The sequence below is a fragment of the Carcharhinus amblyrhynchos genome, chromosome 19 (assembly GCF_965287045.1).
Source record: "Carcharhinus amblyrhynchos chromosome 19, sCarAmb.v2.hapA, whole genome shotgun sequence".
Classification (NCBI taxonomy): Eukaryota; Metazoa; Chordata; class Chondrichthyes; order Carcharhiniformes; family Carcharhinidae; genus Carcharhinus; species Carcharhinus amblyrhynchos.
In genome coordinates this window covers 32,506,604-32,530,609 of record NC_137342.1, presented here as the reverse complement: position 1 = coordinate 32,530,609, position 24,006 = coordinate 32,506,604, and the positions used below count along the sequence as shown (strand labels likewise).

At 45.4% G+C, this 24,006-nt stretch overlaps 1 protein-coding gene across 5 annotated transcripts in view; it reads right to left on the bottom strand.

The window, feature by feature from the left end:
- Window positions 1-24,006, bottom strand: part of ccdc136b (coiled-coil domain containing 136b) — a 117,169-nt gene that overhangs the window by 21,254 nt on the left and 71,909 nt on the right. For all 5 annotated transcript variants that reach the window (XM_080207519.1, XM_080207523.1, XM_080207520.1 and 2 more), the window contains 4 exons: window positions 22,547-22,606; window positions 7,060-9,411; window positions 6,477-6,551; window positions 793-1,113 (listed from right to left, as the gene is read on the bottom strand). In XM_080207519.1, coding sequence (XP_080063645.1) covers window positions 793-1,113; window positions 6,477-6,551; window positions 7,060-9,411; window positions 22,547-22,606 — 2,808 coding nt within the window. The remainder of the gene's footprint in view (window positions 1-792; window positions 1,114-6,476; window positions 6,552-7,059; window positions 9,412-22,546; window positions 22,607-24,006) is intronic.

The following is a 24,006-nucleotide window of genomic DNA, read 5'->3' as shown; positions in this document are numbered from 1 at the left end:
TCGGGAGCAGCCTACCTTTGCAGGGCAGCACCTTGGCACAGTGGTTGGCACTGCTGCTTCACAATGCCAGGGACCCAAGGTCTGCGTTGGCTTCCTTCGGTTCCTCCCACAGTTTAAAGGCAGATTACAGGTTAGGTGGATTGGCCATGCTAAAATTTGTCCCCTAGTGTCCAAAGATGTATAGATTAGATGGATTAGCCATGGTAAATGCTTCGGGTTACAGGGATGGAGCAGAGGGTGGGCCTGGGCAAGGTGCTCTTTTGGAGAGTTGGTGCAAACTTAATGGGCTGAATGGCCTCTTTCTAATCTGTATGGATTCTCTGGTTCTAATAATAATCATAAAACTGGTTCCAACACCCATGAGTGGATGGAATCCCTCTTCCTGATGCTACACCTTTCACTGAAATAGTGATTTTCTCTTGTCTTTCTACATACCACGCCCACCACCTCATCCCACCCCACTCTTTCCCACTCCAGTGCATAGTGGAAGGATTAATCTGACATTCCCACCATGGAGACCAATTCCTGAACACATCCTGCAGGACCTCAGACCTTTCTGCATCCAGAAAACTGACTCCTAAAAACCCATCTTGCTTGAAACCCAGTAACTAACCCCAACAACTTTCCTTTCCTGAACCCAAAAACCTTACCTCCACCTGAACTCCAATAGCTCACCACACCTGAACCAACTACCCACGAACATACCAGCCACAAGCTGATCCACCAAGGCCAGTCCTTCCCCAGTTAATGGCATCTCTACATGGAATACCTCCTCCTTAACCTGCTTCGTACCCTGAAGTTGGGTGACCTCTTCAGAGTTTTTCCTCTGCTGACTGTCACTTTTCATCTGTATCTCTGCCCTCAGTGTAGTAATCTCCAGCTCATATTCCAGTGTTGTCTGCTGAAGGTGCTCCAGTTCTGCTCGGATACGGCACAACTCCTCCTGCAAAGTGGCAATCTCATTTTCCCGCTCTCCTGCTGCCTCCTCAGCCGCCTGACGCAGGTTCACAATCTCTTCCTGTGCACAATGCAGTTCCTCGTGAGCCTCCATCAGTTCACTCTCCTTCTCTTCTTCCAAACTATCGATCTCTTCCTGAACAGACCGCAGCTGTGCTAGATGGAACAAAGCAAATATGCATAGGCTTTATTACTTAGTCTGTTCCTTCACTCAAAGGAACACAACTGAATTTGGGCAATTAAGCCAGCAACAGATCAGCGCATAGGGTGAAAAGGCCATAAATACAATCTAAACTCATCCAGAGAAGGGGCACACTGCTCATTGAAGATTAGGTTGGAGACAAACTACTGAGATGTAGGAGGGGGCATTGTTCTCAGCATCAAACTCATTCAACTGTTTTATGATGTGGCTGTACTAGGTGAGGTCAATTGAGAGAAAAGGAAAAACCTGCCTTTCTATAGTCCTCAACACATCCCAAATCTCTACACAGCCAATGTACCTTTTAAATGTAGTCACAGTTGCCATGCAAGCAAACAAGGCAGTCAGCAAGGTCCCACAAACAGCAATGTAATAAATCTTCTGTCATTCTGTTTTTTATGATGTTAGTTGAGTGATAAGTATTGGCCAGGACATCAGGGAGAACCTGCCCACTCTTCTTTAAATACAGTAGTGCCTAAGGATCTTTGACATTCTTCTGAACAGGTACACAGGGCATTGAATAAATTCATCATGAGTGTCTCCTAACTCCTAATCTATTGCTCCTTCTGAGTGAGATGGTTCAAAGCATCTATTCCTCTGGCAGAAGTGATGGGGAATGCTCCTGAAAGGTGGGATAGATGGTTACCCTGGGTCACGACCAACAATACCTCTAAGCTGCACAGTTGGTTCACCATGCAGAAGCCCAGAACTTACTGCATAAGAGACAAACAGGCCTCATACAAGAAGCAGTTCCTTTACAATATCCTCATGTGTTGCAATCTTAAAAGGACAATGTATTGCAACAAATGGGCCATGCAGAGCAAAGGGAAATCAGAGAGAACATTGGTCACAACTCAAAAACAGAAAATGCTGGAAAATCTCAACAGATCTGACAGCATCTGTGGAGAGAGAATAAAGCCAGCGCTTTGAGTCAGGATACTTTTTTCTCATCAATCACAACTCACTTCAGGTACCTCTCGCCCCGTCATTGTAGGTACCTCTCGCCCTGTCATTGCAGGTACCTCTCGCCCCGTCATTGCAGGTACCTCTCGCCCCGTCATTGCAGGTACCTCTCGCCCCGTCATTGCAGGTACCTCTTGCCTCATCATTGCAGGTACCTCTCGCCCCTTCACTGCAGGTACCTCTCGCCCCGTCGTTGCAGGTGTCTCTAGCCTCATCACTGCAGATGTCTCTCGCCTCATCACTGCAGATGTCTCTCGCCCCATCACTGCAGGTGTTAGTCGCCCCGTCACTGCAGGTACCTCTTGCCCTGTCACTGCAGGCACCTCTCGCCCATCATTGCTGGTATGTCTCATCATGTCATAGCAGGTGTGACTCGCCCCATCATTGCAGGTACTTCGCAGCCCCATCACTGCAGGTATCTCTCGCCTCATCACTGGGGTAGTCATTCAGTCTACTTATCTTCTGCTTTAAGTCAAATCCTTTAAATGGATAATCTCACTCCCCAGGTTTGCTGTTAGGGACTCCATCAGCATCTATGCCCCAAGAAACCTGTTGATTGGCTTTCATGCTGACTTTCTAACCATTCCCATTGATCAGGCTGAATTCTGCTATCATGAATATTGGAATCTGACCTCAGTATCACTTGCATATGTGAATTGCTCCAGGCAGCAGCACATCTTTTTGCAACTGTGCAAAGATGAGTGGCAGGTCAGAATATAAAGAATAGCAGAGAATGACAGAAAAACTAATCAAGAGAAAGAAATTGGAATATGGAAAATTGGAAAGATGGCTGAGAATATTAAATTGGTTAGCAAGAGTTTCTACAGATAATTAAAAAGGGAAAAAAATAAGTAAAGTGTTGATCCTCCAGAGTGAGAGAATGGAGAGTTAATCATAAATAATAAAGAAATAGTGGATGAAATAAACAAATATTTTGCTTCTACCTTCCTTATACAAGATAGAAAAAAACATTTCAGTAATAGCTGCAAATCAAGAGGAGAAAGGGAAAGAGGCACTTGGTGAAACCGCAATCATTATTACTAAGCAAACTAATGGAGCTGTGGGCTGACAAGTCTCCAGGTCCTGATGGCCTTCACCCTTGGGTATTAAAAGAGGAGACTAATGAGGTAGTAGATCCGTTGGTGTTAATTTTCCAAAATTTGCCAGATTCTGGAAAGGCTCCATCAGACTGGAAAGCAACAAATAAACCCCATGTTTTCAAGGAAGGAAACTGAGGGAGAATTTAACATGGCCAATGCTTTCAACCTGCACATCTTTGGATTGTGGGAGGAAATCATAGCATCTGAAGGAAACCCAGGCAGGCACAGGGAGAGCGTGAAAACTCCATAAAGACAGTGACCCAAGGCAGAAACCGAACCCAGGTCCTTGGCGCTGTGAGGAAGCAGTGCTAACCACTGTGCCACTTTTTACAATTTACATCAATGGCTTTGAATGGGAATAAAGGCCTGGTAGCTAAATTTGCAGTTGACACAAAGATCTGCAGGAAAGTAAGTTGTAAAGAATTGCAAACTCAATGACAAGGCTATGACATAGTAATTCAGCAGACTTTCCATTTTCTGCCAGAAATATTTCAACTTCCTGCAGCTGTAATAGCCTTGACAAGCTGCTGTTCCTCTCGCTTGCAGGATTGCGTACAGTGGCGGGGTAGGGTTGGGCTGCAGCTGGTCAATTACCAAAATTGTTGTGCTTCTGTATTAATCAACAGTAAGTAGCTTCTTAATCAGCTTGATTGCATTTCCACTGCTATTGGGCATGTTGCTGTCATGGCTCCCCATGCACCACCAGGGAAAGAAGGAAGCACATCAGAGAACTGGTTCAATGTTTTTAAATCTAATTTTCCAGTCCCTCTACCCTTGCTTCCAATGTCACCTCCATGGGGTTGGGAAGTGTCTGGCATTGTCTTTGCTCTGCCTCTTCTGGTTTCATTTCAAAGATATTTGGAGGTACTTTATCAATTCTATTTAATATTTTGTATCCTTTGATCCACCCCTGCATCCACCTTGTCTCCATTACAACAGTGACTACATTTCAAAGGTACTACATTGACTGTGAGGCACTTTGGATATCCTGAGGTACTCATGAATAATGTGACTGTATACAAATGCAAGTCTTCATTCTTTTAGACTGAAGATATCCTCTCTAAAAAACAAAGATAAGTACAGCACAAGAACAGGCCCTACGGCCCTCTAAATCAGTGCCGATCATGATGTCCCAACTAAATCTTAAAAAAAACTTCTGCCCTTACTCAGTTCGTATCCCTCTATTCCCTCCCTATTCATGCACCCATCCAGACATTTCTGAAACGTTGTTAATGTGCCTGCTTCCACCATCTCCTCTGGTAGCGTGTTCCAGGCACCCAACACTCTCTGCATGGAAAACTTTTCCCCTCTCACCTTGAAACTGTAATTGACACTTCCACCCTAGGAAAAAACTTCTGACTACCCATCCTGTCTCTGCCTGTCAATTTTGTAGACCTCTAGCAGATCCATCGGCAGCCTCCGTCTTTCCAGTGAAAACAATCCTAGCTTATTCAACCTCTCTTCATAGCCAATACCCTCGAGACCAGGCAACATCCTGGTGAACCTTCTTTGCACCTCTCCAAAGCTTTCATGTCCTTCTGGTTGTGTAGTGACCAGAGCTATATGCAATACTCTAAATGCGGACTAACCAAAGTTTTATATAGCTGCAACATGATTTCCCAACTCTTGTACTCAGTGCCCCAGCTAATGAAGGCAAGCATGCCATATGTCTTCTTAATCAACTTCTTAATCACCTTGGCCACCTGTGTTACCACCTTAAGGATCTCACACACTTACGTGGCTCCACGTATAACTTCCCTCCATTGTCCTTGAGTAGGCCTACCCTTTCTCTTGCTACCTTCTTGATCCTAATATATGCATAGAAAGCCTTGGGATTCTCCTTGACCCTGTTTGCTAAAGATATTTCTTGGTCCCTTTTAGCCCTTCGAATTCAAAGCTGAAGTTCTTCCTACTTTCACTATATTCCTCAAGGGCTTTGTCAGTTTTTAGATGCTTAGACCTATTGTATACTTCCTTTATCCTTTTGACTAAGCTTACGATTTCCCATGGTTCCCGAATCCTGCCACTTCTATCCTTCATTTTTATGGGGACATTCCTGTTGTGCATTTCAATTAACTGGCCTTTAAAAGCTTCCCACATTCCAGACATGGATTTGCCCTCAAATACCTGCCCCAATCCACATTCCCCAATTCCTGTCGAATTTGGATGTAACTGGCCCTCATCCAATTAAGCAATCTCACCTGACAGCCACTCTTGTCCATATCCACGACTACCCGAGATCTTATGGAATTATGGGCACTAAGCCCAAAATGCTCCCCCACTGAAACATCGATCACTTGGCATGGCTCATTCCCCAACACCAAATCTAGTATGGCCCCCTCCCTGGTTGGATTGTCACTTCACTGTATAACTGAGCCCTCCTGGATACATCTAACAAATTGTTCTCCATCCAAGCCCCTGGCTGCAAAGGAGTCCCAGTCAATATGGGAGAAGTTAAAGCCACCCACCACAACTACCTTGCTTTTTTCACACCTTTTCAGTATCTGATTACACAACTGCTCCTTTGTCTCCTGCAGGCTATTGGGAGGTCTATAGTACACTCTCAACATTGTGATTTCACCCTTCCTATTCCTGAGCTCCACCCATAATGCGTCACTACAAGATCCCTCCAATACATCCTCCCTCAACACAGCTTCCTCCAAGTTCACACTTCACTATGCAATGGTCTTTCTCACATTCCTCCCAACATGCATAAGTTTTATTTAATATGGTGACCAGGGCTGTACTTAGTTTGCAGATGAGGCCTCTCACTGCATTGTGAAACATTTACACACCCTCTGTAGTCTTATGCCCCACTGTTCAGTTATAAATTCCATTCGTCTTCTTGCAATTCAATTGTGTTTATTTACCAGAAATTGAAAATGAGGATTCTTATCACCACCCCTCATCAATTCCTCCCTTGACTAACTGAAACTGGCCTATTGGATACTCACAATTCCCGTTTTTCCATCGGCCCAATTATCTAAGTGTTCAGAATCTTCCTGAATCATCTGCTCACTGAACCCTAGCTGGTGCTCCCACTAACTTGGTGTCTGAGCAAAAATTTGACAACATGTCACAGTCATACATGAGAAACTGCAAGTGCCCTGTTGGACCCGATTCAACAGTTGCCATCACTTGGCCAAAGGATTCTCCACAATGCTCCATTTCCCATTCCTTAGCCTGAGCTTCGTTCAGCAAACCATCTCTAATAACTGCTCTAAAGAACAGGTTTATCTCAAATTTCCATCACTGACCTTGGAGACGCTGGATCTGTTTGGCAAAGTTTTCAGTTTGTTGCACGTTGACCAATCTCTGCTCTTCGAGCAACCCTGAAGTGTTTGGAAAGGTCAGAAGTCAGGTGCAGCATGGGTCAAATACAGAATAAAGCTCCCTCTACACTGTCCCATCAAACACTCTCAGGGCAGGTAGAGCATGGGCTAAATATAAATAACAAAAATGCTTGAAATACTGGGTTCACCAGGCAGCATCTGTGGAGAGAAACAGAGTTAATGTTTCAAGTCAAGTTGCAGGTCAATGTGACCTTCCCCTCTCCCAATACACATCTCAGCTTCCACACTGGCCTGTTCAAAGGACATCCAGGTCCTCACCCGAAGGGTCATCTGTCCCCAAACCTCACTCTCCATGTGAATTTCTTTCAGAAACACCAAACCCCATCACACCCCTCCCCCCAACACCTACCCCAACTCCATCACCTGCATTTCTCTCAGAAACACCAGTCCCCACCATGTGCACTCCCCATCCCCAGGCCTTGCGCATTCTCAACACGTCAGCACCAGCTCCCAGCATCCCTTTCTATTGTTCATGAATCCCACCTACCTTGCAGATCCAGATAGTTCTTCCGGTGTTGGGCAGCCTGGTCCTGAGATTCCTTCAACTCCTTTTGAAGTTGCTCAATCTGCAACATTAACTCATCCAATTCCAACATGCCTAGCACATTTTCACTTGATTTTGAATCTCCTGGTTTGATAGCAAGTGCTTCAGGATCACTTACTAATCGGTCATAACATTTGTGGATGCATGTCACCATTTCATGAAGATCCATATTGGCTGACATCACAGCAGATACTTTGGGATCGACTGCCTTGCCTTCAAGTGGTTTGGTATCCATTGCATTCACCTTGGATAGTTTGAGATCAACTGCTTTAACTTCAGATAGTTTGGAATCAGGGGACCGGTCGCTGGATAGTTTGTGATTGTCTGACTTGGTCTCAAACGGTTTGAATTTAGCAAACTCGATCTCAAATAGTTTGGGATCAGTTGTCTTGACTTCAGATAATTTAGGATCAACTGCTTTGACTTCAAATAGTTTGGGATCAACTGAGTTGGCCATGGATAGTTTGGGATCAAATGAATTGATTGCGGACAGTTTGGGATCAGTTAACTTGGCCATGGATAGTTTGGTATCAGTTGACTTGACCTTGGATAGTTTGGGATCAGTTGACTTGACTTCAGATAGTTTGGGATCAGTTGATTTGACCTCAGATAGTTTGGGATCAGTTGACTTGACCTCAGATAGTTTGGGATCAGTTGACTTAACTGCCAGTATTTTGGGATCAACTGACTTGGCCATGGATAGATTGGGATCAGTCGACTTGACCTCCGGTATTTTGGGATCAACTGACTTGGCCATGGATAGATTGGGGTCAGTTGACTTGACCTCCAGTATTTTGGGATCAACTGACTTGGCCATGGGTAGTTTGGGATCAGTTGACTTGACCTCCAGTATTTTGGGATCAACTGACTTGGCCATGGGTAGTTTGGGATCAGTTGACTTGACCTCCAGTATTTTGGGATCAACTGACTTGGCTATGGATAGTTTGGGATCAACTGGCGTGACTACAGATGGTCTGGGATCAACTGACTTGACCTCAGATGGTCTGGGATCAGCTGACTTGACTTCTGATAGTTTGGGATCAACTGACTTGGCCATGAATAGTTTGGGATCAACTGACTTGACCTCAGATGGTCTAGGTTCAGCTGACTTGACCTCAGATGGTCTGGGATCAACTGACTTGACCTCAGATGGTCTGGGATCTACTGACTTGACCTCAGATGGTCTGGGATCTACTGACTTGACCTCAGATGGTCCGGGATCTACTGACTTGACCTCAGATGGTCCAGGATCAACTGACTTGACCTCAGATGGTCCGGGATCAACTGACTTGACCTCAGATGGTCCGGGATCAACTGACTTGACCTCAGATGGTCCGGGATCAACTGACTTGACCTCAGATGGTCTGGGATCAGCTGATTTGATCTCAGATGGTCTGGGATCAGCTGATTTGATCTCAGATGGTCTGGGATCAGCTGATTTGATCTCAGATGGTCTCGGATCCGCTGACTTGACCTCAGATGGTCCAGGATCAGCTGACTTAACCTCTGCTAGTTTGGGATCAGCTGATTTGGCCTCAGTTAGTCTATGATCAGTTGACTTGACTTCGGATGGTTTGGGGCCAGCTGTCCTAGTCCTAGACGTTATGGAATCAGCAGATTTAACCTCAGATGATTTGGGATCACATGACTTCATTACAGATGAATTAGGGTCATCTCTCTTGAACTCAGATGTTTTGAGATCAAGTGTTTTGGCCTCAGATTGTTTGGGATCTGTTGACTTGATCTCAACAGCCTTGGGATCAGCTCTCTTCATCCCAAGTAGGTTGGAATCACATAACTTGGCCTCAGATGGTTGTCGATCACATGACTTGATCAAAATTGGTTTGGAATCAGTTGACTTGACCTCAGTGAGTTTTGAATCACTTGATTTGAACTCAGACACTTTGGAAACTGCTGACTTGGCCTCTGACATCTTTGAAGTAATTGACTTGACATCTGAACTTTTGAATTCAGTAAATATGATCTCCAATGGTTTAGGATCAGCTGACATGAGCTCAGTTGAATTGACTAACTTGACCTCAGACACCTTGGCAATGGCAGAGTTGACCTCTGATATCTTGGGATCAGTTGACATGACTTCAGATGGTTTGGAGCCAGCACAATCAACATCAGAAACAATAGGATTGGTTGAATTGGCCACCAATAAATTGGGGGCAACTGATGTAGCCTCTGGTGCAGGAATACCAGCTGACTTCATACGTGACTCTGTGTCAGCTGTCATTGTGACATTTGATGTTGATTCACTTGATTTTACATCAGATGACAGCAAATCACCTAAGCAAAAAAGAATCAGTAATGAGTAAACATCCAAATTAGAGAGTTCCCAGAGTGCTCTGATCTCACAGGATAGCATTCCCACAGTTCTTCCCTCACAGGACCATGTACCTAGAGCCTGTCCCTCACAGGACCGTATACCTAGATCCTGTCCCTCACAGGACCGTGTACCTAGAGCCTGTCCCTCACAGGACCGTGTGCCTAGAGCCTGTCCCTTACAGGACAGTGTACCCAGAGTCTGTCCCTCACAGCACAGTGTACCCAGCATTATTGGCTTAACCTCAGACATCTCAGGAAAATCTGACATAGTCTCTTGATATCTTAGGAGTCAGCAGAATTGATGTGATCTGGGTCTCAACAATATGCCCAGAGGGGGTGGCATCCTTTTGTCAACCCAGGATTTATTCCCAACCCCTCCTGACAATTTCTGAGGGCAATGGTAATATGACAACAAAATTTGGAAATGTCACATATCTGCACACTTTACACAGAACATTGTTCCAGGTCATCTGCCCTTTACATGAGATTTAATACTGCTCTGGTTGTTCTGCCAGCACAGAAAATGAATCATGTGTGATTCATAATATATCTGGGAATGAACAACTCAGTCTTCTAGCTGTTTAATTTTCAATTTGACACCATCAGAAAAAAATGAGCCTTGTTCCTGCTTAACCAGCAGGATTCACTGGAGACTGAGTCACTAAAATTCAGAGACTATTCAGCCTCCCTATGCAGCACCTATCTTGGAAGTGTTTGATGGGGAAGTGTAGAGGAACTTAACTTTGGATCTATCCATGTATTATACTGTACAATATATAGGGACAAAAAGTGGGGACAGGGTGATTAGTATATTTGGTGCACATTTGGGTGCAAGGGGTAGAGTTTGGGATGTTTTTGATTTGATTTATTATTGTCACATGTATTAACAAACAGTGAAAAGTATTGTCTCTTGCAAGCTATACAAAGCATACCATTCATAGAGAAGGAAACAAGAGAGTACAGAATCTACTGTTACAGTCATAGCTAGGGTGTAGAGAAAGGTCAAATTAATGCAAAGTCCATTCAAAAGTCTGACAGGAGCAGGGAATTAGCTATTCTTGAGTCGGTTGGTATGTGACCTCAGACTTTTGTATCTTTTTCCCGAAGGAAGAAGGTAGAAGACAGAATGTCCGGGATGCCTTGGGTCCTTAATTATGCTGGCTGCTTTGCCGAGGCAGCAGGAAGTGTAGACCGCGTCAATGGATGGGAGGCTGGTTTGCGTGATGGATTGGGCTACATTCACAACCTTTTGTAGTTCCTTGCAGCCTTGGGCAGAGCAGGAGCCATACCAAGCTGTGATAAAACCAGAAAGAACGCTTTCTATGGTGCATCTGCAAAATTTGGTGAGAATCATAGCTGACACGCCAAATTTCCTTAGTCTTCTGAGAAAGTAGAGGCGTTGGTGGGCTTTCTTAACTATAGCGTTGCCATGGGGGTACCAGGTTGTTGATGATCTGGACACCTAAAAACTTGAAGCTCTCAATCCTTTCTACTTGTGGAGTTCGTAGATAAGCTGGCCCAGGAAGGAATTGAAGGTGCAGAAGATGAAGCAGTAAATGTGTGGTCAGTGACAATGAGAGTTCACAAAGGGACAATGCGGTGGCCTCTGAGTTGGAGACACTCCTCTTAGAATCTTTATTAAATAACCATGTGATCTTCCAACAGAAACATGATAACATTTCCTAAAGGCCCTCGAATTTCAGCTCATACATTTTCTCCAGGTCTGAATGATTAAAGAACTTTATAGTCCAAAAATGTGTAGGTTAGGTTGATTGGTCATGCTAGATCGCCCCTTAGTGTCCTGAAATGTGTAGGTTAGAGAGATTAGCGGATAAATATGTAGGGATATGGGGATGGGGCCTGGGCGGGACTGCGGTAGGTGCAGACTCAATGGGCCAGACGGCCTCTTTCTGCACTGTAAGGTTTCTATGATTCTATGACTTGCTGAGTAATGTCTGCTTCCAACCCTCTTTTGCCCATTCTCTGAGCTCACTTTGGTCAGAGGAGTCATTGGTCTCACTATATATCTGAATGTGACCTGCCCTTGTTTAAGAGAGCCCTCCCCAGTCTCGGGCTGTTTCTGCTGTTCATTCATTGCCCAATTCCATGTGTTTTCAATGTGAGCACTCAGCACATAACTGTCAATCCCAGACTCTGACCTGCAATCAGGAAGGTAGTAATGCTCTGACTCAAGTCTTGCCTCTAAAGAAAGCAAAGCAAAGGATCGAGTACAGTGTAAAGCAGTCTGTGTCCTGCACCACGGAAGAGACAGAAACATACAGAATGCAAAGGAAAACTGGCAAACTCGGAGCACGCACAGTGTGAGTGTGTGTGAAGGGAACAGAAAGTGCATGTGCACCCATGAGAGCACAAACTCACTTGGCAGTAGTATTTGAGGTGGGCATGTGAGATATTGAGTCCGTTCCACACCTGTCAGAGATGAGACAGGACACACGAGTATAATTTAACACTGCTCTCAGTGGGGTGACCCCACGCCAGGGTGCCACTCTGAAACATAATACCAGTTGTCTGTACTTCTAACATTCACTAGGATGAGGCAGCACCACAGAATGTTATTAATGAGGTTTGTTATTAATATCCTGCTTAGAGATTTGCTTTCAGTTTAGAATGCTTGCAGTCACTCTCAATAAGTGAACTCAATGGGTTCTGGTGGTGTGGAAGACATGTGGCCATAGGCATAATGGAGGGTGTGCGCCAATCTCTTGGCACTGCCCCTCCCATAGTGCAACAACCCTCAGTACTATTCCTCCAACAGTGCAGCATTCCCTCTGTACGGCCAATCTGACACTATAACATTCCTTCATTACTGTCTCTCCAACAATGTAGCACTCCCTCAGCCCTGCCCTCTCTTAGTTACGTACTGGGAATGTCAGCCCAAATTGTGACTTCTGACTCTCACAAATTAGCAAGGGAGAAAGTAATGGACTGGATAATTATAGACCAGTCAGCCTGGTGGGGAAATTATTCAAAAAACATTCTGACAACAGTATAATCATAATTTAGAAAGGCACAACTTAATTAAGGGCAGTCAGCATGGTTTTATCTCGCTGCGTCAATAAGGCTAGAGCCTTAGTCTACATGGATTTCAATAACTGAAAATTTGGCAAGGTCCCACATAACAGAAGGTCATTATAGTAAGAGCCATGGGATCCAAGGGCAAGTGACATAGTGAATACAAAGCTGGTGTGGTAGCAGGATGTTAGATGGGTAATTATGTGACTGGAAGGCTGCTTCTAGTGTGGCTCTACAGGATTCTGTGCTGGATCTCTTGCTTTTCGTGGTACATGCTAATGATTTAGACTTAATTGTAGGGCGCATTAAGATTAAAGAACTTGCAAATGATATAAAAATTCATCATGTGGTTAACAGTGAGGAATGAAGCTATAGCCTCCAGGATGATATCAATAGACTGGTCAGGTGGGCAGTAAAGTGGCAAATAGAATTAAATCTGGAGAAATGTGAAGTCATATATTTGAGGAGGTCAAACAGTGCAAGGGAATACACAATAAATGATTGGATACAGATAAGTGTAGAGGTACCAAAGAAGCAGGAAGTTCACATTCACAGGTGCCTGAAGATAGCAGGATAGGTAGAAAAGATGGTTAAAAAAGCAGATTGAATACTTTCCTTTATTAGCTGAGGCATAGAATACAAGAGCAGGGAGGATACACTAGAGCTGTATAAAACATTATATCAGACTGCAGCTACAGTACCATGTAGAGTTCTGGCCACCTCATTACAGGAAGGATGAGATCATACTAAAAAGTGCAGAGGAGGTTTACACGGATGATGCCAGGACTGGAGGATTTTATCTATAAGGAAAGTTTGGATGAGCTGAGATTGTTTTCAGTGGAACAAAGCAGCCTGAGGGTAGATTTTATTGAGGTGTAAAAAATTGTGAGGGGCTCAGTTAGAGCAAATAGGAGAGACCTATTTTTCAAAGCTGAGAAGTCAATAACCAGAAGACACAGATTTAAAACAACTTGTAGACAGACTAGAGGGGAGTTGAGGAGAATTTTCTTATGCCCAAAGAGTGGTAAATATATTCCCTGAAAAAGTATAGAGGCAGAAAAGGTCATCACATCTAAAAAGTACTTTGTTAAGTATATGAATGAATGGACCAAGAGCTGGAAAGTGGAATTAAACTTGATTGATTTTTTTCAGCTAGCACAGACATGATGGGCAGAATGGATTCATTTTGTGTCACGAATTTTTCTGATCCTCTACCATTAATCACAGCTGGCACTACTCACCCAGTGCTTTTGATGGCATCAATGGAAAGGCTGTGAAGATATGTGCTGTGGAATAATTGGCTCCTGACTTGAAGGAATAGGGCGACAACTGGAGTCATACAACCCCTGTTCTGGCAAGACCTCAAAGCTCTCTCAGATCCTGTGATCATCTGTTAAAACCGCTCACTATTCCAGAATCATCCTGGAATGCAAAGAGAACTTCTGGCTCCTTTACTGCAAACTGTCTTCCGAAGCCTCTCTCCCTTATCTCCTCTAACTTCACCTCCACAATAACTGAGAGCAGTTTGTGGACTTCTTTGTCAATAAGATTGAGACCATCCAATCAGCTGCCTTTGTGGTGCACTTCCCTTCCACTACCCCACTGGATCAAACTTTGTTTACAGTATCCCTCCCTAGCCCTGAACTCTCAACTTCCTCTAGTTTTTCTCTTATCTCCCTTCATGCCCTCTCTGAAACTACCTTGCCCATGAAACCCACCTCCTGTTCCCTTGACTGTACTTCCTGGTATCCACATTAGCTGATATTGTTAATGATTCTCTCAGGTTCTGCCCCTCTCTCTTTCAAATCTCTGTCATCATCCTCCTCTTCCTTCTTCCAAATTATGACCCAATTTCTAACCTAAATTTTCTCTCCAACATTTTTGTACATGCTGCCAGCTTTAAATCTAAGCCCTTCTTTCCCAGGATTCTATACTTCAATCCCTCCAATTAGATTTCTACTTCTGCCACAGTTCAAAAAGGCTCTTATCAAAGTCAATAAATACATCCTCAGTGATTGTGACAAAGTTAAACTATCCCTCCTTGTCCTTTTCTGACCTGTCTGCAGCTTTTGACACAGTTGACCTCAGCACCCTCTTCTAATGCCTCTTAACCTTTGTCCAGCTGGGTGGGACTGCTTTCACCTAGCTCCATTCTTATCGATCTAATTAGAGACATTGTCTGCACCTTGATTACCTGTAAAGACTCACATTCCAACCATTATTTCGTAAATTGAGTTTGTGTCTTTATATGCCCTGTTTGTGAACTGAAATCCCACTCGCCTGATGAAGGAGCAGCGCTCCGAAAGCTAGTGGCTTTTGCTACCAAATAAACCTGCTGGACTTTAACCTGGTGTTGTGAGGCTTCTTACACTCTGACCTACACAGACTCCCAGTCAAACAGTGCCTCAATTTTGAAATTCTCATCCTCATTTTCAAATCCCTCCATGGCCTTATCCATCCTTCACACTAAAGCTGCTAAATAAACACAATTTACTGTTGTTGTGATGTCATCAATTGATATATCAAAAGAATGACCTCCTTGAGTAAATTTTCAGTCCTCTCAATCAGTATGGGACCTTGGCATTTTGCAATATTTGGTTATACATTAATTTATTCTCAGGAGGCTCTGAGCAAGTCTAGAATTTAATGCCTGCCTCCTCAAATGAGGGGCTGACTGGACACATCTGTGGACAATTATTAGTCAACTATATTGGTGGGGGCTGCTCAACTGTTGTACCTGCCCTGGGAGTGTTTGATGAGCACAGTAAGAATTCTCACAACACCAGGTTAAAGTCCAACAGGTTTGTGTTCACAAACAGGGCATATAAAGACACAAACTCAATGTACAAAATAATGGTTGGAATGCGAGTCTTTACAGGTAATCAAGTCTTAAAGGTACAGACAATGTGAGTGGAGAGAGGGCTAAGCACAGGTTTAAGAGATGGGTATTGTCTCCAGACAGGATAGTTAGTGAGATTTTGCAAGCCCAGGCAAATCATGGGGGTTACAGATAGTCTGACATGAACCCAAGGTCCCGGTTGAGGCCATCCTCATGTGTGCAGAACTTGGCTATCAGTTTCTGCTCAGTGATTCTGCGTTGTTGTGTGTCGTGAAGGCCGCCTTGCAGAATGCTTACGCAAAGATCAGAGGCTGAATGCCCATGACTGCTGAAGTGTTCCCCAATTGGAAGGAACATTCCTGCCTGGTGACTGTTGAGCGGTGTTTATTCAATCGTTGTTGTAGCACCTGCATGGTCTCCCCAATGTACCATGCCTCGGGACATCCTTTCCTACAGTGAATCAGGTAGACAATGTTGGCCGCAAAAGTATGTACCATGCACCTTGTGAATGGTGTTCTCACATGAGATGGTGGCATCCATGTCAATGATCCGGCACGTCTTACAGAGGATGCTGTGGCAGAGTTGTGTGATTTCGTAGTCACTGTTCTCCTGAAGGCTGCATAGTTTGCTACAAACAATAGTCTGTTTGAGGTTGTGCAGTTGTTGAAGGCAAAAAGTGGAGGTATGGGAATGGCCTTGGCAAGATGTTCGTCTTCATCAATGAAATGTTGAAGGCTCCAGAGAAGATATCATAGCTTTTCCGCTCCAGGGAAGTACTGGACGACGAAGGGTACTCTGTGCGCTGTGTCCCTTGCTTTTCTTCTTCTGAGGTTGATGCAGTTTTTCACTGTAACACGTCGGAACTGTCGATCGATGAGCCGAGCGCCATATTCTGTTCTTATGACAATCATTGTTCCTTGACAATCATTGAAACAACCATATGATGACATCAACAAGTTCCATGCCACCATCAGACTCACCATGGACTACTGTCCAGAATCGGTTGTATTCTTGGACACACATATCTCCATCAAGGAGATCTCTATCACTTTACCGCAAGCCCATGGATAGCCTCACGATACTCCACTTCTCCAGCTTCCACCCTAAACACATTAAGGAAGCGGTAGACAGAGGGGAACCAGTGGATGTGGTGTTTTTAGATTTTCAAAAGGCGTTTGATAAGGTGCCTCATAAAAGGTTGCTACAGAAGGTTAGGGTGCACGGAGTTGGGGGTAAGGTGTTAGCGTGGATAGAGGATTGGTTGTCTAATAGGAAGCAGAGAATTGGTATCAATGGGTGCTATTCTGATTGGCGGCTGGTGACTAGTGGAGTGCCGCAAGGATCGGTGCTGGGGCCTCAGCTATTTACCATTTATATAGATGATCAGGAGGAGGGGGCTGAGTGTAGGGTGACGAAATTTGCTGATGACATGAAGATGAGTGGAAAAGCAAATTGCGTGGAGGGTGTGGAAAGTCTGCAGAGGGATCTGGATAGGCTAAGCGAGTGGGCGAGGACCTGGCAGATGGAGTATAATGTTAGCAAGTGTGAGGTTATCCACTTTAGCAGAAATAATAGTAGGAGGGATTACTATTTAAAGGGCGAAAAGCTGCAGCACGCTACGGTGCAGAGGGACCTGGGGGTCCTTGTGCATGAGTCGCAAAAACCCAGTCTGCAGGTGCAGCAGGTGATCAAGAAGGCGAATGGAATGCTAACCTTTATAGCGAGGGGGATAGAATATAAAAGCAGGGAAGTCTTGCTGCGACTGTAAAGGGTACTGGTGAGGCCGCAGCTGGAGTACTGTGTGCAGTTTTGGTCGCCGCACTTGTGCAAGGATATTTTGGCTTTGGAGGGAGTGCAGAGGAGGTTCACTAGGCTGATACCAGAGATGAGGGGGTTGGACTATGAAGAGAGACTAAATAGACTGGGTCTGTACTTGTTGGAGTTTAGAAGGATGAGGGGGGATCTTATAGAGACTTATAAGATAATGAAAGGGATGGATAGGGTAGAAGTAGAGAGATTTTTCCCGCTTAGAAAGGATAGCAGGACTAGAGAGCACAGCCTCAAGATAAGGAGGGGGGCAGCTTAGATCAGAGTTGAGGAGGAACTTCTTCACTCAAAGGATGGTGAATCTCTGGAATTCTCTGCCCATTGAAGTGGTGGAGGCTACCTCGCTAAATATATTTAAGTCACAGGTAGATAGGTTTTTGACAGACAAGGGAATTAAGGGTTATGGCGAGTAAGCGGGAAAGTGGAACTGATCCACTTCAGATCAGCCATGATCTTATTGAATGGCGGAGCAGGCCCGAAGTGCTAGATGGCCTACTCCTGCTCCTATTTTTTATGTTCTTATGTTCTTAAGCCATCCCCTATGGACAAGCCCTCCATATACACAAGATCTGCTCAGATTTCGAGGATTGCAACAGACACCTAAGACACTGAAAGATGCCCTCATAAGAACAGGATATGGTGCTCAACTCCTTGATTGACAGTTCCGACGTGCCACAGCGAAAAACCGCAGCAACCTCCTCAGAAGACAAACACGGGACAAGGTGGACAAAGTACCCTTCATCATCCAGTACCTACCCAGAGCGGAGAAGCTACAATATTTTCTCCAGAGCCTTCAACATGTCATTGATGAAGATGTACATCTCACCAAGGCCACCCCGACTTCTTGCCTTCAAACAACTGCACAACGTCAAACAGATCATTGTCCACAGCAAACTACCAAGCCTTCAGGAGATCAGTGACCACAATATCACACAACCCTGCCGAGCAACCTCTGCAAGACGTGCCGGATCATCAACACAGATGCCATCATTTCACATCAGAACACCATCCACCACGCACATGGTACATATTTTTGTGACTCGGCCAACGTTGTCTACCTGATATGCTGCAGGAAAGGATGTCCCGAGGCATAGTACATTGAGGAGACCATGTAGACACTTCGACAACGAATGAATGAACACTGCTCAACAATCACCAGGCAGCAGTGTTCCCTTTCAGTTGGGGAACACTTCAGCAGTCACAGGCATTCAGCCTCTGATCTTCGGGTAAGCGTTCTCCAAGCCAGCCTTCACAACACATGACAACGCAGAATCACTGAGCAAAAACTGATAGCCAAGTTCTGCACACATGACGACGGCCTCAACCAGGATCTTGGGTTCATGTCACATTATCTATAACTTCCCCAAGACTTGCCTGGGCTTGCAAAATCTCACGAATTGTCCTGGCTGGAGACAATACACATCTCTTTAACCTGTGCTTAACCCTCTCTCCACTCACATTGTCTTTACATTTAAGACTTGATTACCTGTAAAGACTCGCATTCCAACCATTATCTTGTAAATTGAATTTGTGTCTTTATATGCCCTGTTTGTGAACACAAGTCCTCACTCATCTGAAGAAGGAGCTTGAGGCTCCAAAAGCTAGTGCTGCCAAATAAACCTGTTGGACTGTAACCTGGTGTTGTGAGACTTCTTACTGTGCTTACCCCTGTCCAACGCCGGCATCTCCACATCAGTGTTTGATGGGACATTGTAAAGAGAGCTTAACTCTGTAACTAACCTTGCGCTATAGATGCCCTAAAAAAGTTTGACATTGAAATATAAAATGCAAAAATTCCTTTTGACCCTGTTCAAATAAAGTTCCAGTAATTTTTTTTTTGTTTCTTGAATTATTTATATTGTATGGATTGAGTTGCAACAAATATAACAGTAAGCAAGGGAGAGAATATTCAACCCTTGCTGCCATCGCAGTCCAGACTCTGAATCTCTGCAGCATTCCTGGCTGGAGTCATGGGAATGATGTGGAGATGCTGGCGTTGGGCTGGGTTCATGGAGATGCCGGCGTTGGAGTCATGGGAATCCAGGAGTCCCATTCTGAGAGAACTGGTCACTGGCGCCACCTGCTGCCAGAGTATAATGGTAAGTGAGGACTTGTGTTCACAAACAGGACATATAAAGACACAAACGCAATTTACAAGCTAATGATTGGAATGCGAGTCTTTACAGATAATCAAGTCTTAAAGGTACAGACAATATGAGTGGAGAGAGGACCAAGCACAGGTTAAAGAGGTGTATATTGTCTCCAGCTAGGACAGTTAGTGAGATTTTGCAAGCCGTGTGGGTTACAGATAGTGTGACATGAGCCCAAGATCTCGGTTGAGGCCACCCTCATGTGTGCAGAACTTGGCTGTCAGTTTCTGCTCAGTGATTCTGAATTGTCGTGTGTTGTGAAGGCCGCCTTGGAGAATGCTTACCTGAAGATCAGAGGCTGAATGCCTGTGACTGCTGAAGTGTTCCCCGACTGGAAGGGAACACTCCTGCCTAGTGATTGTCAAGCATTATTCATTCATTCATTGTTGTAGTGTCTGCATGGTCTCCCCAACGTACCATGCCTCGGGACATTCTTTCCTGCAGCATATCAGTTAGATAACGTTGGCCAAGTCGCGAGTGTATGTACCATGTACCTGGTGGATGGTGTTCTCACGTGAGATGATGGCATCCGTGTCAATGATCCAGCACATCTTGCAGAGATTGCTGTGGCAGGGTTGTGTTGTGTCATGGTCACTGTTCTCCTGAAGACTGGGTAGTTTGCTGCAGACAGTGGTCTGTTTGAGGTTGTGCAGTTGTTTGAAGGCAAGAAGTGGAGGTTTGGGATGGCCTTTGCAAGATGTTCGTCTTCATCAATGACATGTTGAAGGCTCTGGAGAAGATGTCATAGCTTCTCTGCTCCGGAGAAATACTGGACGACGAAGGGTACTCTGTCTGCCGTGTCCCGTGTTTGTCTTCTGAGGTGGGTGCTGAGGTTTTTTGCTATGGCACGTCGGAATTGTCGATTGATGAGTCGAGCACCATATCCTGTTCTTATGAGGGCGTCTTTCAGTATCTGTTGCGATGCTCCTCATTTGAGCAGATCTTGTGTATATGGAGGGCTTGTCCATAGGGGATGGCTTCTTTAACGTGTTTAGGGTGGAAGCTAAAGTGGAGCATCGTGAGGTTATCCATGGGCTTGCAATATAGTGATGTGCTGAGGTGAATGCCCTTGATGGAGATGCGCGTGTCCAAGAATGCAACCAATTCTGGAGAGTAGTCCATGGTGAGTCTGATGGTGGGATGGAACTTGTTGATGTCATCATATAGCTGTTTCGATGATTGTTCGCCACGAGTCCAAAGGAAGAAAATGTCATCGATGTACCTAGTGTACAGCATTGGTTGAAGGTCCTGTGCGATAAAGAACTCTTGTTCAAACAAGATTGGTCTCATGGCTGGAGACAATACACACCTCTTTAACCTGTGCTTGGCCCTCTCTCATTCACATTGTCTGTACCTTTAAGATTTGAATACCTATAAAGACTCGCAGTCCAACCATTATTTTGTAAATTGAGTTTATGTCTTTATATGCCCTGTTTGTGAACACAAGTCCTCACTCACCTGATGAGGGAGCTTGAGGCTCCAAAAGCTAGTGCTGCCGAATAGACTTGTTGGACTTTAACCTGGTGTTGTGAGACTTCTTACTGTGCTTACCCCTGTCCAATACCAACATTTCCACATCAGAGTACAATGGTGCAGTAGTTTGTTGCCAAGCCAGGGTTGTCAATGAATGTGTGAATAGCCTTGGATGGCAGCAACAATTAAATTAACTTTCTCAGATTGCCATGAGGTTTTTATAATGAAATCCATTTTGATCTGTTCTTGGGATGTTGGGATCGCCGGCAAGGCCAGAATTTATTGCCCGTCCTGAATTGCCCACAAGAAGATGAATCACTATAGTCCATGCAGTTATGGTACATTCACATTGCTGCTGTGTACAGGACTCCAGAATTTTGATCCAGCAATGACAAAGGAACAACAATATAGCTCCAAGTCAAGATGGTGTAAATCATTAACATGAGATGGTGTTGGTACCCTCAGAATACAGGTGAGTAAAAGAACTACAGAGGTTTGGTACTCTGAATGAGGCTATTCAGCCCATGGCTTTCCAAACCTTTGCTAGATCTATCATTATCTAATTTCATTGTTAGACTTTCCCCTGAAACCTCTGTATCAGTCATAAACAAATCTCACTTTTTCAAACTTTATCCATAACCCTGTATGAATCCCAAACTAAACACATTGTTTCACTCTCTCCCAATAGTCTTGTACAATCACAAACTAATCCCACTATCCAGCTCTCTCCCCATAGCCCTGCAATAATCTTCTGCATTTTCCCCTTAACCCCCTGCCTTTCTCAGCATCATAGAATCATACAATGCAGAAGAGGCACTTCAGCTCATCATATCTGCACCAACATGCGAGAAACTCCCATCTAATCCCATTTACCAGCACTTGGTCCATAGCCTTGAATGTTATGGCAGGCCAAGTACACATCCAGATACTTTTTAAAAGATGTGAGACAACCCATCTCTAATACCCTCCCAAGCAGCGCATTCCAGACCATCACCAACCTCTGGGCAAAATAGTTTTTCCTCACGTCTCCCAAACCTCCTGCCCCTCACTTTGAACCTATGCCCCCTTGTGACTGACCCTTCAACTAAGAGGGACAGCTGCTCTCTAATCACTGTCCATGTCCCTCATAATTTTGTACACATCATTTATTTATCAAATGCTCCTTTAAAAGATACAATGATCTCTGTCTCAACCCTTCGTGATATATCATTCTATGCTCTAACAACCTATTTAAGAAAATACATTTCTCCTAACCTCGCTCTGATGATCCATCGCCACTGCCTCCCCACACCAAGAAAACAGTAATTTGTCTATTCATTCTATCAAAATCTTTCTTAAAATCTCTACTAAATCTCCTCTGAGTTTTCTGTACACCAATGCAGGAACAGTCCAGTGTCTCCAATCTCTTCATGTAACTCTAGTTTCCCATTGCTGAAATCATCCTGGTGAAACTATCCGCTATTGATAATTTTAATGTCCTTAATATAATGGGGTCCCAGAACCACATACAGTTTCTACCATGGGCTAACTGATAGTTTGCACATCCCACAATGCAATTTCATGTCCCTGCTGTAGACTATATCAATCTCAATCAGTCGGAACAAATCCAATTTTACAGCGTGCCCTCATAACACAGATTCATAATAAATACCCAGGTGGTGGAACATTTCTTGTCATTCTATAACACCTCAAAACGTCAGCATGCTAATACATATATTATAATTGAACATTCTTCTCCGTGACTCAGGGTTGCTGTAATGGGCTGAAGACTCACCACTTATATCACGGACAATTGCTTGCTGACGCAGGACCTTCACATCTGGGGGGCCTTTCTCTGGAAAACATTGAAGTTAATCACCTGTTACTGCAACTACACAGAAAGTAACCAAAAGTAAGGTTGTTCTCTTTCACAACAGATGCATTAATGCAGTGTCTTTTGAGTATGGGAGTCAGCACCTTCAGGGCAGGGAGAGAGAGTCAGCACCTTCAGGGCAGGGGGAGAGAGAGAGTCAGCACCTTCAGGGGAAAGTGGAGAGAGTCAGCACCTTCAGGGCAGAGGGAGAGAGTCAGCACCTTCAGGGCAGGAGGAGAGAGAGTCAGCACCTTCAGGGCAGGGGGAGGGAGAGTCAGCACCTTCAGGGCAGGGGGAGGGAGAGTCAGCACCTTCAGGGCAGGGGGAGGGAGAGTCAGCACCTTCAGGGCAGGGGGAGGGAGAGTCAGCACCTTCAGGGCAGGGGGAGGGGGAGTCAGCACCTTCAGGGCAGGGGGAGAGAGAGTCAGCACCTTCAGGGCAGGGGGACAGAGAGTCAGCACCTTCAGGGCAGAGGGACAGAGAGTCAGCACCTTCAGGGCAGGGGGAGAGAGAGTCAGCACCTTCAGGGCAGGGGGAGGGAGAGTCAGCACCTTCAGGGCAGGGGGAGGGAGAGTCAGCACCTTCAGGGGAAAGTGGAGAGAGTCAGCACCTTCAGGGCAGGGGGAGAGAGTCAGCACCTTCAGGGCAGGGGGAGAGAGTCAGCACCTTCAGGGCAGGGGGAGAGAGTCAGCACCTTCAGGGCAGGGGGAGAGAGAGTCAGCACCTTCAGGGGAAAGTGGAGAGAGTCAGCACCTTCAGGGCAGGGAGAGAGAGTCAGCACCTTCAGGGCAGGGGGAGAGAGAGTCAGCACCTTCAGGGCAGGGGGAGAGAGAGTCAGCACCTTCAGGGCAGGGGGAGAGAGAGTCAGCACCTTCAGGGCAGGGGGAGGGAGAGTCAGCACCTTCAGGGCAGGGGGAGAGAGAGTCAGCACCTTCAGGGGAAAGTGGAGAGAGTCAGCACCTTCAGGGCAGGGGGAGAGAGTCAGCACCTTCAGGGCAGGGGGAGAGAGTCAGCACCTTCAGGGCAGGGGGAGAGAGAGTCAGCACCTTCAGGGGAAAGTGGAGAGAGTCAGCACCTTCAGGGCAGGGAGAGAGAGTCAGCACCTTCAGGGCAGGGGGAGAGAGAGTCAGCACCTTCAGGGCAGGAGGAGAGAGAGTCAGCACCTTCAGGGCAGGGGGAGAGAGAGTCAGCACCTTCAGGGAAGGGGGAGAGAGTCAGCACCTTCAGGGCAGGGGGAGGGAGAGTCAGCACCTTCAGGGCAGGAGGAGAGAGAGTCAGCACCTTCAGGGCAGGGGGAGGGAGAGTCAGCACCTTCAGGGCAGGGAGAGGGAGAATCAGCACCTTCAGGGCAGGGAGAGAGAGTCAGCACCTTCAGGGCAGGG